Source organism: Mercenaria mercenaria, chromosome 19 (genome assembly GCF_021730395.1).
Source record: "Mercenaria mercenaria strain notata chromosome 19, MADL_Memer_1, whole genome shotgun sequence".
Taxonomy (NCBI): Eukaryota; Metazoa; Mollusca; class Bivalvia; order Venerida; family Veneridae; genus Mercenaria; species Mercenaria mercenaria.
This window is the reverse complement of record NC_069379.1, coordinates 41057181-41070979: the sequence shown is the minus strand read 5'-3', so window position 1 is coordinate 41070979 and position 13799 is coordinate 41057181. Positions and strand designations below refer to the sequence as shown.

The following is a 13799-nucleotide window of genomic DNA, read 5'->3' as shown; positions in this document are numbered from 1 at the left end:
TGCTATGTATATGTTTTCAGTGAAGCATTTTTTTTCACAAATATTCTAGCCGCACCATGAGAAAACCAACATTGTGGCTTTGCGAACAGCATGGATCCAGACCAGCATGCGTATCCGCGCAGTCTGGTCTGGATCCATGCTGTTCGCTTTCAAAGTTTAATGCAATTACAGAAACCGTTAGTGAATAGCATGGATTCTGACCAGACTGCGCGGATGCGCAGGCTGGTCTGGATCTATGCTGATCGCAAACGCACTTTGTTGATTTTCTCATGGTGTGGATCATATAATGAGCGTTTATTATAAAGGGATGCTGAAATGAAATACAGTACTATGCCGCAATATTCATACTGTTTTCATTGGATAGGTTGAAATTGGTGCAGATGTATATCTGTTCGTCCAAATGTGATATTTGTGTGGTTTCATCAAGTTATATTTTCTTTTTACAGGTGTAGCAAGTTTAGGTGGACTCGCAGTAATACTTTTGGTTCTTCCGACGGTTGGTTTTATAGCGACCAAGCAATACAAATTGCAAAAGGAGCTTCTTCGTCTGAAGGGTAATAGGATTAAAATCCTGAATGAGGTCATCAGTGGAATAAAGGTAAACAACTTCGTCTGAAGGGTAATAGGATAAAAACATTTATCAATTTCATCAGAAGAATAAAGGTAAACAACTTCTTCGTCTGAAGGGTAACAGGATGAAAACATTATCAATTTCATCAGAAGAATAAAGGTAAACACCTTCTTCGTCTAAAGGGTAACAGGATGAAAACATTAATCAATTTCATCAGAAGAATAAAGGTAAACAACTTCTTTGTCTGAAGGGTAACAGGATGAAAACATTAATCAATTTCATCAGAAGAATAAAGGTAAACAGCTTCTTTGTCTGAAGGGTAACAGGATGAAAACATTAATCAATTTCATTAGAAGAATAAAGGTAAACACCTTCTTCGTCTGAAGGGTAACGAGATAAAAATATTAATCAATTTCATCAGAAGAATAAAGGTAAACAACTTCTTTGTCTGAAGGGTAACAGGATGAAAACATTAATCAATTTCATCAGAAGAATAAACGTAAACAACTTCTTCGTCTGAAGGGTAATAGGATAAAAACATTTATCAATATTATCAGTGGAATAAAGGTAAACAGCTTCTTTGTCTGAAGGGTAACAGGATAAAACCATTAATCAATTTCATCAGAAGAAATAAGGTAAACAACTTCTTCGTCTGAAGGGTAATAGGATAAAAACATTTATCAATTTTATCAGTGGAATAAAGGTAAACAGCTTCTTCGTCTGAAGGGTAACGAGATAAAAATATTAATCAATTTCATCAGAAGAATAAAGGTAAACAACTTTTTCGTCTTAAGATTAAAAGGATAAAAGTCCTAAATGAGGTCATCGTAGAATAAAGGCAAGCAACTTCTTTACCTCACTGATACCAGGATAACAATCTTATTTAAATTCATTAATCAAATAGAGGCAATAGAGGCAAACAACTTCTTTGTCTGAAATGGAATTCGGTAATATTCGCAATGGATATTTTCACCAATATTTTGCGAACAATGCCACTCGCGAGTTGAAATACTGGACAGGTGGAAATTAATTTTGGAATCATGTTCTTAAATACAGCACTCACCTCTCGCGAATTCTTAATACTGCAAATAGAGCTGTTCATCATGACATTGCTAAACAAAGCATTCTCAAAAATTAACAAATCTACAGTCCCGTGTAAAATATCCGCTCTCCTTTTACAGGTGCTTAAAATGTATGCATGGGAACCCTCTTTCATGAAGCGAATTCAGGCGATTCGTAAATTAGAGATAGACTGTTTGTGGAAATATGCGCTTTACGCCGCTACGACAATTGTATTCGCTGTTCATAGTCCTTTTATGGTAAGTTAGATATTTATGGAGATGGTACCTAAGCCTACGTATTCAATGACAACAGCAACTAATCAAGTGCAAAACAAGTGCATACTAATATCGCTTAATTATCTCACACTAGCAACATTTTAACATAGCATCGTGCAGTAAATGCGGGAACTTTTGACAGCGACATCGGCTTCGTTGTTTTGGTGGAGTAGCTAAAAAGGCGATTGTCATTTCTTTTTAACTAACACAACCCTTTTATTTATAATAAAGAACTTCTGCATTATATTAACAGAAGTTTCTGTAAGGGCAGATTACGCGAGGTAAATGCGTTTCCGCACGCCTCGGTCAATATGCAAATTAAGTACATTTGTAAACACAAGGTGCGTGTCATAAAAAGTGAAATAACTAATTTCTGCACAGTTTTTGGTAAGGTTTGGGTGTGACCATCAGATAGAATATACATTTTTATATCGCTCTGTTTTTAACTCATACATTTTGAGGCCTTGATTATTCTTGGCAAACGAATTTTGTAAAATGTTGAAGGATTCGATGTCGTAAAATTCATAAAGCCTGTTTATATTTTTTCTCACGAATAATATTTTCATTCCTATGATCATACCATGCCTGTAAATTATCGGCAGTAATAAATAAAACAAATTGTCTTTGAATTAGTTTGTTTGAAAATGAAAGATAATGCTCAACTTTTTGTTTCAATGATTATTCATAGATTTTGAAGTAAACTATATTTTTGGGAAACACATCCGAATCTATGCATACTTTATTCAGATAATTAAATAGTCCCAGAAGAGTTATCTGTCACTGGCTTCACTTTTCCAAGTGGGACCAAATTTTTCGGATTAGATATTGCTTTTTAGCATGAAAAATGATGCATGAAAGTTAAACCATTATATAATTGAAGTACTCCAGTATTACGTTTACAAAAGAAAGTAATATCAGATGCAAATTGAATTTTAGGTACCATCTCTAATATTTATGTATCAGTTTTATTGTTTAGTTCACTTATTGTCCAAAAAGATTTTATTGTTGGGTCGGAAAAGTGTAACTTATAGGTATGCACGTATTTCAAATTGATATATAAAGTTAACAACATAATTAACTCCCATTGATAACCAGTGTACAAAAATAAGTCATGTGTATCATTTTAATGTGTCAGTGTCCTAATTATTCTTATTCTATTATACAAGAATTTCTTCTTCAAAAAAAAAAATCTAAACAAAAAATGTTGTTAACAAAATACTCGCGTCAGTAATTTTTGTCATGAAGAGTGACAGTCATTTTTGTTATGAAAATTTCTTTGCGAAATGTCCGTTACATGTATGTACGTTACCAGAATTTCCATTACAGATTAACTTTGTACTGATAACGATATACGTTCTAACGTCACCGACGCATTCCCTTGGTGCTGAAGAAACGTTCACGGCGCTGTCTATCATCAATATTCTACGTTATCCTATAGCGCTTTGTCCGTTTCTAGTCAACGGAGCCGTACAGGTAAGAAGATGACTTTGAAGTAAATGTTATTTTATTTTTAGCTCGACTATTTATAAAAATATTACATCATAGGTAACTTTCAGATGTAAAATTCATTTCACGTGAATTTAAAAGATGCTACAGTAATCCTCTATGTACAGCATGTCTTGATAATTAGTAATATTGAAACGATTTTTACGTTATCCACAGGGGTTTGTTTCAATTGGAAGAATTCAAGCGTTTTTATGGACCGAGGACATTAAGAATGATAACATAAATATTGTAAAACAAGCAGGTAACAACATTATTTTTTAGTTTTTCCTACCTATTTTCTAATGTTTTTTATCTTAAATTGAGAGCCGCTGTTCGAAAACTAACATAAGGGTTTTTGCGAGCAGCCGGGATCCAGATCATTGCAAATCCATACAGTTCGTTTATCGATTTCGGTACTTGTATGAATCAGATCAGACTGAACAGCGGCGCTAAATTATATCTTAAGCATCTTGTGTTAATTTTGTAGTTATAAAAACATATATTTAAGTAAACATTTATTAAGTAGAGTGTTTTGGTTTAAATATATCTTTAATGTCATATTTTTCTTCGATTGTAAATGGCAAATGGCAGCGCACATTGCTTATATGTGAATAATTTTGAGTCCAACTATACAAGTTTCTCATCTTTCCAAATGAAAAATTGTAGTACATAGCAATGAGGTGCACGTGTATTACAGAACACCTTGAATATGTTACCGTACAACAGTTTGTGTTGTTTACCTGTCCATTTGTTGGGCTAAAGTTATATTTTTAGAACAGGAACATTGAAACTAATTTTTGATGTGTAATAAAACACATATTGAATGGTTTGCTGGCCAATAGTCAAAACTGTTACATGACTTCTTCTATAAATCGCCGGTCCATAGGTTGTACGACTGGTACTTGTATGAATCAGATCAGACTGAACAGCGGCGCTAAATCTTGTGTTAATTTTTTAGTTATAAAAACATATATTTAAGTAAACATTTATTAGGTAGAGTGTTTTGGTTTAAATATATCTTTAATGCCATATTTTTCTTCGATTGTAAATGGCAAAAGGCACTGCATATTGCTTCTATGAGAATAATTGTGAGTCCAACTATACAAATTTCTCATCTTTTCAAATGAAAAAGGTTGTAGTACATAGCAATGAGGTGCACGTGTATTACAGAACACCTTGAATAAGTTGCCGTACCATAGTTTGTGTTGTTTACCTGTCCATTTGTTCGGCTAAAGTTATAATTTTAGAACAGGAACTTTGAAACTAATTTTTGATGTGTAATAAAACACATATTGAATGGTTTGCTGGCCAATAGTCAAAACTGTTACATGACTTCTTATATAAATCGCCGGTCCATAGGTTGTACGATTGGCCACTAAATTATGCTGGGCTATAGTCAAAATTTGAAGAAAAATGGACAAAAAATTATTTCCTATGTCATGTAATAAAAGACAAGTCATTCAATAAGTGTATGAATCACAATTATGATAAAAATTCAATGCTTTTGTGATTTAGATCATCCTGTGACGATTGAGAGTGGCGACTTTGCCTGGAATGCTGATATCGAAACGCCAGTTTTAACAAAGTAAGAGAAATATGAGCCGCGCCATGAGAAAACCAACCAACATAATGGCTTTGCGACCAGCATGGATCCAGACCAGCCTGCGCATCCGCGCAGTCTGGTCAGGATCCATGCTGTTCGCTAACAGTTTCTGTAATTGCAATAGTATTTGAAAGCGAACAGCATGGATCCTGACCAGACTGCGCGGATGAGAAAACCAACCAACATAATGGCTTTGCGACCAGCATGGATCCAGACCAGCCTGCGCATGCGCGCAGTCTGGTCAGGATCCATGCTGTTCGCTAACAGTTTCTGTAATTGCAATAGTATTTGAAAGCGAACAGCATGGATCCTGACCAGACTGCGCGGATGCGCGGATGCGCAGGCTGGTCTGGATCCATGCTGGTCGCAAAGCCACTATGTTGGTTTTCTCATGGCGCGGCTCATATGTTTATGCCTCATTCTTCTGTACTTCAATCATGAGTAATGTGACATTTAGCTGTTAAAACAAAATAGGTATCACAACTTCGTCTGCTACTCCTGGTGACATAATATTGTTCAAGATAGCTGTGTGAGAGAAGTGTCTATAAATCACTCAATATAGTTTTATGAAAATTAGGGTCTGTTAAACTCAAAATAGATACATAAACTGAGAGTCCCCTCTATGGAATGACGTGTGCTTTTGTTATATTAACAAACAACCACCGCTTCGAAAAGTTCTGAAGGGTTACTGAATTCACGTATTTTTATCTCCCTTTATTATTTTTGTTCATTTCGTAAGTAGAGCGGACTATTACCGGAATATGCCCAGAACCGTTTACTTCAGTATTACACCAACGATTTACTTTATTCCAGTATAAATCTGAAAGTAGAACAAGGGGAGCTAATCGCTGTGGTAGGCCAAGTTGGTAGTGGCAAATCATCGCTCATTTCTGCATGTCTGGGAGAAATGGTACGACTGAGTGGAAAGGTGACTTTAAAGGTAATGAGAATGCTTCTGTTTATAGAAATGGACCGGTTTCAACGATCCGAGAGTAGATTTGAGACCAAGAAGTCAAACATTTCATTGACGGTACTATGTATAATACTTGAATGCGCTCTATAATATTTCAGCAAGGTCATTGCATGTAAAATGCTTCTGCTAATTGCATTTCTGTTGATGGTAGTTTTTGAAGACCACATCTTAGAGGAAAATACTATCCGCGTGACATTAGTTTTCGACGATGTAAGGAATCAGATGATATATGTTAGCGTTAGTTTTAACCACAATTTTCAATTTTGACTTTTATTACATTGCAATAATAGTTTCCGGTCTTACATCTAAATGCGTATTGGATGTTGCACATTTCGTATTGTTTGTTAGTTTTTAATTTGGTATGGTAATATATATCCCAAATTGTTTGTAAAAAATATACTTTCTGTTGCCTGATTCAGAAGGTTGACAAACGGAAACTTCCATTAGATATTTTGTATTTTTCGTATCCGATTTCGTAATTTTCCGGGCTGGCTTGTTTGAGCAACATTAATGGCCGGAGAAATCCGAAATAGGATACGGGGATTATGTAGTCTGACGGAAATTGCCGAGAGACATTACGGGTCAAATATCTGTTTTAATTCAGGGAAAAGTAGCCTACGTCCCACAAGAAGCATGGATTCAGAACATGACGTTGCGGGACAATATCCTCTTCGGAAAGAAATACCAGGAAAAGAAATACAGAAAGGTATTAGAGACGTGCGCACTCTTGCCTGATCTCGAGATCCTAGCGGGAGGTGATATGACCGAAATTGGTGAAAAAGTAAGTCTTAAGTTTGAAAAAAAGATATTTGGATATATGCTTATGATGCAAAAGTATTTGCTTAAAGTTCAAACATGATTGCCGTAAACGGTCTCATGCTTGAATATATAAATATTCAGCATTATTCGAATGATCCTAAATCAATTGTAATTAGAATTTTTATGTTACGATTCACAAAAAACACGAGCGTCTCACACCAGTTTTATCTTAATGATCAGAAGCAATGTCGAGTTTGTCAAAATGGAGAGCTATGATGTTATAGCCTAAGCCGTATTTGTGTTCAGTGTGACGTAATAACCTCTTGTGCGTGATCAGACCCGCGGTTTACCGGTTTATATACTTTTTGTCAGGAATAAAATTCAGAGTATCGGGAATATACTGTATCATAAATCTGCCCAAAGCCCTCTAGAAGAATTGGTTCTGTCCAAGGTATACTTGTGCATACTACGTCATTTTTTAACGTGCGATAAAGCTAGTTGAAAAAAATCAACAACAACATTATATATAGATAGTACCTAAGTTCTTCAAATCATAGGTTTGAAGTTAAAAAGCTTTGAAATGAAGACAAATGTCCATATATTTCTCAAAAACAGAAATATAGACAACATTTTAACCAGAAGTGCGGAGTTATGAGCATTTAATATTTTCATGTTAACGAAAATTTTGTGATCAAGGAAATGTAACTCTTCTTGAACATGGAGAGCATAAACATCAAAGGGACATAATATAGTCAATATTTTCTAATTGGGTGCATTTGATTTAACATTCAACTTTGATCTGGATTGCTAAATACTGATCCATGATACTGTGTGCTAAAAATTTAGAACATCTGGAACAGTCTATTAACAGCAAAACTATGCTTTAGCAGAATCTAAATAGTTAAGCTCTAACTGGGACTCGAACCCAGGACTTCTCACACCTAAGGCAGACACTCTACCACTTCACTATAACAGCAGTAGCTAATAGCTATGCAGTTTAATTGCTGGATTACATTGCGTGAACTGGAACAATAATCGGTGAACTCCGGATTATCGGCGTATTCGCTTTGTTACCTAACGGCAATTTTTGTGTAAAGAAAAAATATAATCTAATGCTGCCAACGTCATAAATCTGCCCAAATTCTCTGACGTGTTGTTCAGAGTATGAACTTACTAACTGGTAGTACAAGTGAAATATTACTTACACTGAATCTTTTATATTTGCCCTTTTTGCAGCTGTCGAACGGCAAAAACGGTGGGTTTTGTCCAAATATAAGTAATTATTTTACCAGTTTTGAGAGGATTTCAATTGATGGGATATTACAGTTACAAACTAAATACCTTTCTGCAACACATGGAGTCATTAGCATTCACTGTCAATCAGTAATATGACTAAGATCGACTGTCATTCATTCATTTCAAAGTTTCATAGACAGAGTCCGTTGTTTACATTTTTATCGTAACCGGTGCACTTGTAAAAATCACTTTAGTTTGAAAAATCAAAGTACGCGAAGAGCTATGGTACGGTCTCTACAACATAATAATGATAATGATATGTAAATTGTACATAGCTTAACATTTATAATTATATATATTCGCCTTGTCGCGTTTTTACAGGGCATAAATATCAGCGGAGGACAAAAACAACGTGTAAGTTTGGCTAGATCGGTTTACAACAATGCCGACGTCTACTTTTTGGACGACCCTCTCAGCGCAGTAGATTCTCATGTTGGTAAACATTTGTTTCAAAAAGTTATTGGAAATGAAGGATTATTGAAACACAAGGTGAGTTTTGTTTTGTTAGATTTAAAGTGTTGCCAATGGTCATATGGCGGCTTTCAAGCATTTAATGATTGAAGTAGACCCCGGGCGCCCCTCCGTGAATTTTTTCATTTCATCACCTACGTAAGCAAGGTTGATGGCTTCCTGACATAAAGACTTATACACCCAAAGCGAGGTTAGGTTTCGAACCCATATCGGTGAGTGTGAGGTGATTCAAAGTCAGCGACCTTAATCATTCAGCAGCAGAGGCCCCAAACCACAAGGTGAGGTAATGTAAATATACAACTAGCATACCTTAATTTAATAAAACGCGCAAGTTATCACTGATAACAAGTGAGCAATTGATTTAATCTAAACAGTGCTATTTAAAACATCTACCTACTAAAATAAAGACATCCTGAATTAGCCAGACTTCAGAATATTGAAAAGGGGAAAACTACAAAAAAAAAATCTTTATGTTTTCAATGAGCACCAGACATATTTATGGTATTGCAGACTCGTATTCTGGTAACGCACGGAATTCACTGGTTACCGATGGTCGACAGAATAGTCGTTCTAAATAATGGTATAATATCAGAGGTAGGCAGTTACGAGGAACTTATTTATCACCAGGGAGACTTTGCTAGATTCTTGCAACAGTATTTACAACAGGATGACGATGAGGATGACCCAGAAAGTAAATATGAATGTTTTTGTTGCTATAATAGTGCTTGTTACTATTGACATATTGTTTAATATATATTCTCTTTTAAGAATACCATAAGTTAAGAATTAATACTGGCCCGCCATAACGACTACATTTATCATATTACATCGTCCCCTTAATGCAGAAAGGTACTAAGTGACTTCTTTATTCATATGCTCATGGTACCTTTTTTGGCATTAAGGGGACGATATGCTATACCAAATTTATATAGCACTATTGTCATGATAAGCATTAGGATGAGGTGCTTCACATAAACCCAGGGCGACTTTGTCAGGTAAAGAGCCAGCACTGTGAAGGTAGGAAATACGATGTGCATAATTTCAAAACTCTAATACAAGGAACCAAACCTGTTGTCTTGCTTGCCAAACACTATCTAGACTTTCGAATACCACCCTCCTATTTAACTCATTTTCAAGTTCTGGCGAAATTCCTAAATAACGTATATCGTCCGATGGCTCAAACTAGCGAAATCTCCAACAAATAATGCCTGTCCTGTCGAGTTCGAGCGAACAAATTTCGACTTGTACTGGTTGGGAACCAGTATCCGGACAGGACCAGTTTCCGGACACATGTATATGCAAAATTCAATTTTACAACTTCAGTACAAGAGATAAAGGAGACCATACGATCTCAGTTTGACGAAGCAAGATCAGACGGAGGAATGACGTCAGAAGATGATGGCATGACTGCGAGCGGAAGGATGTAAGTCCAAGTTGAACTGTAAAAATTTTAGCCTTTACTCTGCTAAATTACTATAATAAACTTGTCCATATTTCAGTTTTGACAGTACCATTAACTAATAAAAGGGAGATTAGGGAAACTTTGGTTCATATTCGTAAAGGCCGGAAAAGGTCGGACAGGGCCAAACAAATTTGGATCACGGGCTTCTTTGACAAAGTCGAGAAAATCAAATATGCACGCTGTGAAGTAAGAACGAAACTGTTCTAAGCTCTTCTTTATTTGCAATTTACCGAAACAACTTTCGATCTGATCTGTATTGTTCTTCTTCTTGTCGTTCGCGACTACACTGTCAGACCAGTAGCCTCGATGAAACTTGTGGTTTGTCGCAGATCCTCAATGCCTCCATACAGTTTCTGGTGCATTGAGGTTTCTATCGGCCAAGTCGCAGCTCGCTCCTGGTCATGCCTTTTACATCTCTGAAGTATATGCTCCGCAGTCTAATCTTCTTCACCACACGGACAAGTTGGCGATGATGCCAGTCTGTATTTCTTGTACATGTGAGCATTGAGCTTGTTGTGCCCTGAGCGGAGCCTGACCATCATCACTTGTTCAGACCAATCAAGGAGATGAAAAGCATCTTCCTCCATCCTTGGTCTCGTTAGTGCCTTGATGATGGTGACTTTCTCCTTGTAACTCACAGGTTCTGTTGGTTGTTCTGACTGAATCTGTATTGTTATTCTACTTACAGCCGAAGAAGGTCCACGAAAATCAGTGCGTACACAGTATCACGTTCTATGTCAAGACATAAAGACTCTGAAATATTTAATCCAGAGGACCTTAGTCGACTGACGGCAGATGAAACGTCTCAGGAGGGAGCGGTATAGAATTATTGTAAAAGCAGAAATTTTCGTTAGGGTTCAAATTTCGGTATATTTGTGAGGCCCTACATATCGAAAAAAAAAACACTTAATCCTCACGTAAATATTCACCAACAGAATAATTCAAGAAGGATACAATTATTTTTTATAATTTCATAAATATTAAACTTTGCGAACATACTCAAAATTTCAAATTTTGAAACCGCGAAAGTATATGCTTTTACAGTATGTTTTTTCGGTTTTATGATGACCAAGATTATATGAGCCGTGCCGTGAGAAAACCAACATAGTGGGTGTGCGACCAGCATGGATCCAGACCAGCCTGCGCATCCGCGCAGTCTGGTCAGAATCCATGCTGTTCGCTTTTAAAGCCTACTGCAATTAGAGAAACCATTAGCGAACATGGCGGATGCGCAGTCTGGTCTGGATCCATGATGGTCGCACACCCACTTTGTTGGTTTTCTCATGGCGCGGCTCATATCTTATATTGAAAAAATAGTGAACCAATATCGCATTGTTTTAGTCACGGTTAATACTATGACAATTCATATGTCAAAACCTTAAAAAATTATTTTTTTAGCTGTTAAAGTTGTTGTGATCTTTTGTAGATGAAACTCTCAAAGTAAACTTTGAAAATTAAATATTTAATTTCGCATGAAACTGGAATTTATTCCGTGTTTTTCAAACAAGGAAGACAGAATAATGCTTGTTTATTTTGAACCGAAATAATACATAATTGGATCCAGCTCTCGACCTTCCGTAGAAGCCAGCTGAAAGGCTTTTTCAACAGGAAGCCTTCAACGCCCTTTGTGAGGCTTGAACCGACATTGGTGAGGGGCAAGAGATTCAAAGTCAGCGACCTAACGACTCGGCCACGGAGGCCCCTCTACGAAAAATGAGAAATAAAATAAGTATGAATATCGTTATCAAAAACATTCGACTTTTAATGCTATATTTCAGATTAAAGGGGCGGTGTTGTTGACTTACATGAAAGCGATGGGTTTGTTAACGGTGGTTATCGTCTTTGTTTGCATGAGCTTATTTCAAGGCCTCAATGTCTTCTCAAATTTCTGGTTGACGTACTGGACAGAGGACGAGCTTTTGAAGAACGTCAGCCTGTACCAAACACAGGAATATGAGGACAAATATCTATATTATCTTCTGATGTACATGGGTATGGGAATAATACAAGGTATGTGAATACTTAGTTGAATTTGATTTCATACTATAATGTTTAAATCTGCACTTTGAAAGGCCTGTTTTCAAACTTCTTAGTCATCTTTTAGACAAATCTTACAGAAAAACAGGAAATAAAACTAGTTTACATACATTCGTTGTCATGATTGGTGTCATACAAATGGGCCGCCGTAGCTGGGTTAGTAAGGTCGCTGACTTCAGATCAATTGCCCCTCACCAATATTGGAACTTCGCTTTGGATATAAAATACTTTTATGTGAGAAAGTCATCCAACATACGGAAGGTAAGTAGTTCCAACCGTGTACACTCCAGTACCTGATAAAATGCACTTGTTGGTCTTCTTCCTAATCTTAAGCTGAAAAGTGGCAATTTGACCTATAATCTTGCAGGTTTGACTTAAAACACAGCCATTATAGAAATACAAAAAAACCTTCAACCCCTGCCAAGCAAAATAATAAGAACACATACAACTCAACCTTCCACTCCTGAATTTGTTTTATGCTGTATTCTCAGCTATAAGCATATTCTATTACAGGAATAGTTGTCTTCATCTCGTTCTATATGGCACTGACACGGATGGTTCGGGCTTCTGGAATCTTGCATAACTCTATGCTAAAAAGCATACTGAGGTCTCCGATGTCGTTCTTTGATACAACTCCAATTGGGCGAATGATGAACAGGTACCGAATCAGAAACAAAAAATACATGAAAGAGACACTTAAGCTTTAATTGTATTCCCTTTTATCCATCCATTACTGTGTATTGTGGTAGCTTACTGATTTCATTATGGGTATAAAATCTAGTTAAGGTATTTCATAGTATTATTATAAATCTATCCATTGGTTTCTAGTCTGAAGTATTGGTCCGAAAGAAAATAAATTGCCACATACAATTTCTGTTCTAGGGAAAAGTGGCAGCTTAAATATTTTAAGTGATTTAAGATAAAGTCCGTATAGTCAGAGTTTAAAGGTAAAGGAAAATATCCGTTCCGATGAAACAACAAACCACTTAATTTTGAAACGCAAACGATGTTTCACTCAGACGTATTTAAACCTGTTTCACTTTTAATAGGGCCTCCGTGGCCGAGTGGTTAAGGTCTCTGACTTCAAATCACTTGCCCCTCATCGATGTGGGTTCGAGCCTCACTCGAGGCGTTGAATTCTTCATGTGAGGAAGCCATCCATCTGGCTGACGGAAGGTCGATGGTTCTACCCAGGTGCCCGCTCGTGATGAAATAATGCACGGAGGAGCACCTGGGGTCTTCCTCCACCACTGAAGCTGGAAAGTCGCCATATGACCTATAATTGTGTCGGTGCGACGTTAAACCCAACAAAATAAAATAAGATAAATATTTCACTTATAATACATGCACAATTATGTCCGTTTTCTGTTAATAGATTTTCAAGCGACGTTGATATTATGGACAACAAATTACCCGAGAGTTTCCGACTATGGAGCATCATGGTATTTTCAACGCTTGCTGTCGTCATCGTTGTCGGCGTAACCACGCCCATTTTCATAGCTGCTATTATTCCAATCGGAATATTGTACGCGTTTGCAGTGGTAATATATTTATTTTTTGTTTTATGGGTGGTAACATTGAATAAACTTACTATTCGCTCTGTTTTCATGGATATGTTAATAATCTCAATTTGAACTACTGCCATTTAAATGATAGACTGAGAGGAAGGAGTCATTTATGTAACCCTTACTAAATGCACTAAAATCCTTTACACTAAATATGAAAGCCTGGGGAGTTTTAAGGAAAACAACACCAAAATTGACAAAGAGAAATATTCTTTGATCGACAAAATCTAAACAGGTTAT

General features: G+C 36.4%; 1 protein-coding gene across 1 annotated transcript in view; it reads left to right on the top strand.

Annotated features, from left to right (window-relative positions):
- Nucleotides 1–13799, top strand: part of LOC123542620 (multidrug resistance-associated protein 1-like) — a 35813-nt gene that overhangs the window by 15372 nt on the left and 6642 nt on the right. Inside the window, exons 12-25 of the mRNA XM_053531114.1 lie at nucleotides 447–598; nucleotides 1753–1890; nucleotides 3235–3381; nucleotides 3571–3655; nucleotides 4909–4978; nucleotides 5810–5936; nucleotides 6574–6750; nucleotides 8346–8513; nucleotides 9006–9186; nucleotides 9819–9918; nucleotides 10646–10775; nucleotides 11736–11967; nucleotides 12508–12652; nucleotides 13370–13535. Coding sequence (XP_053387089.1) covers nucleotides 447–598; nucleotides 1753–1890; nucleotides 3235–3381; nucleotides 3571–3655; nucleotides 4909–4978; nucleotides 5810–5936; nucleotides 6574–6750; nucleotides 8346–8513; nucleotides 9006–9186; nucleotides 9819–9918; nucleotides 10646–10775; nucleotides 11736–11967; nucleotides 12508–12652; nucleotides 13370–13535 — 2018 coding nt within the window. The remainder of the gene's footprint in view (nucleotides 1–446; nucleotides 599–1752; nucleotides 1891–3234; nucleotides 3382–3570; nucleotides 3656–4908; nucleotides 4979–5809; nucleotides 5937–6573; nucleotides 6751–8345; nucleotides 8514–9005; nucleotides 9187–9818; nucleotides 9919–10645; nucleotides 10776–11735; nucleotides 11968–12507; nucleotides 12653–13369; nucleotides 13536–13799) is intronic.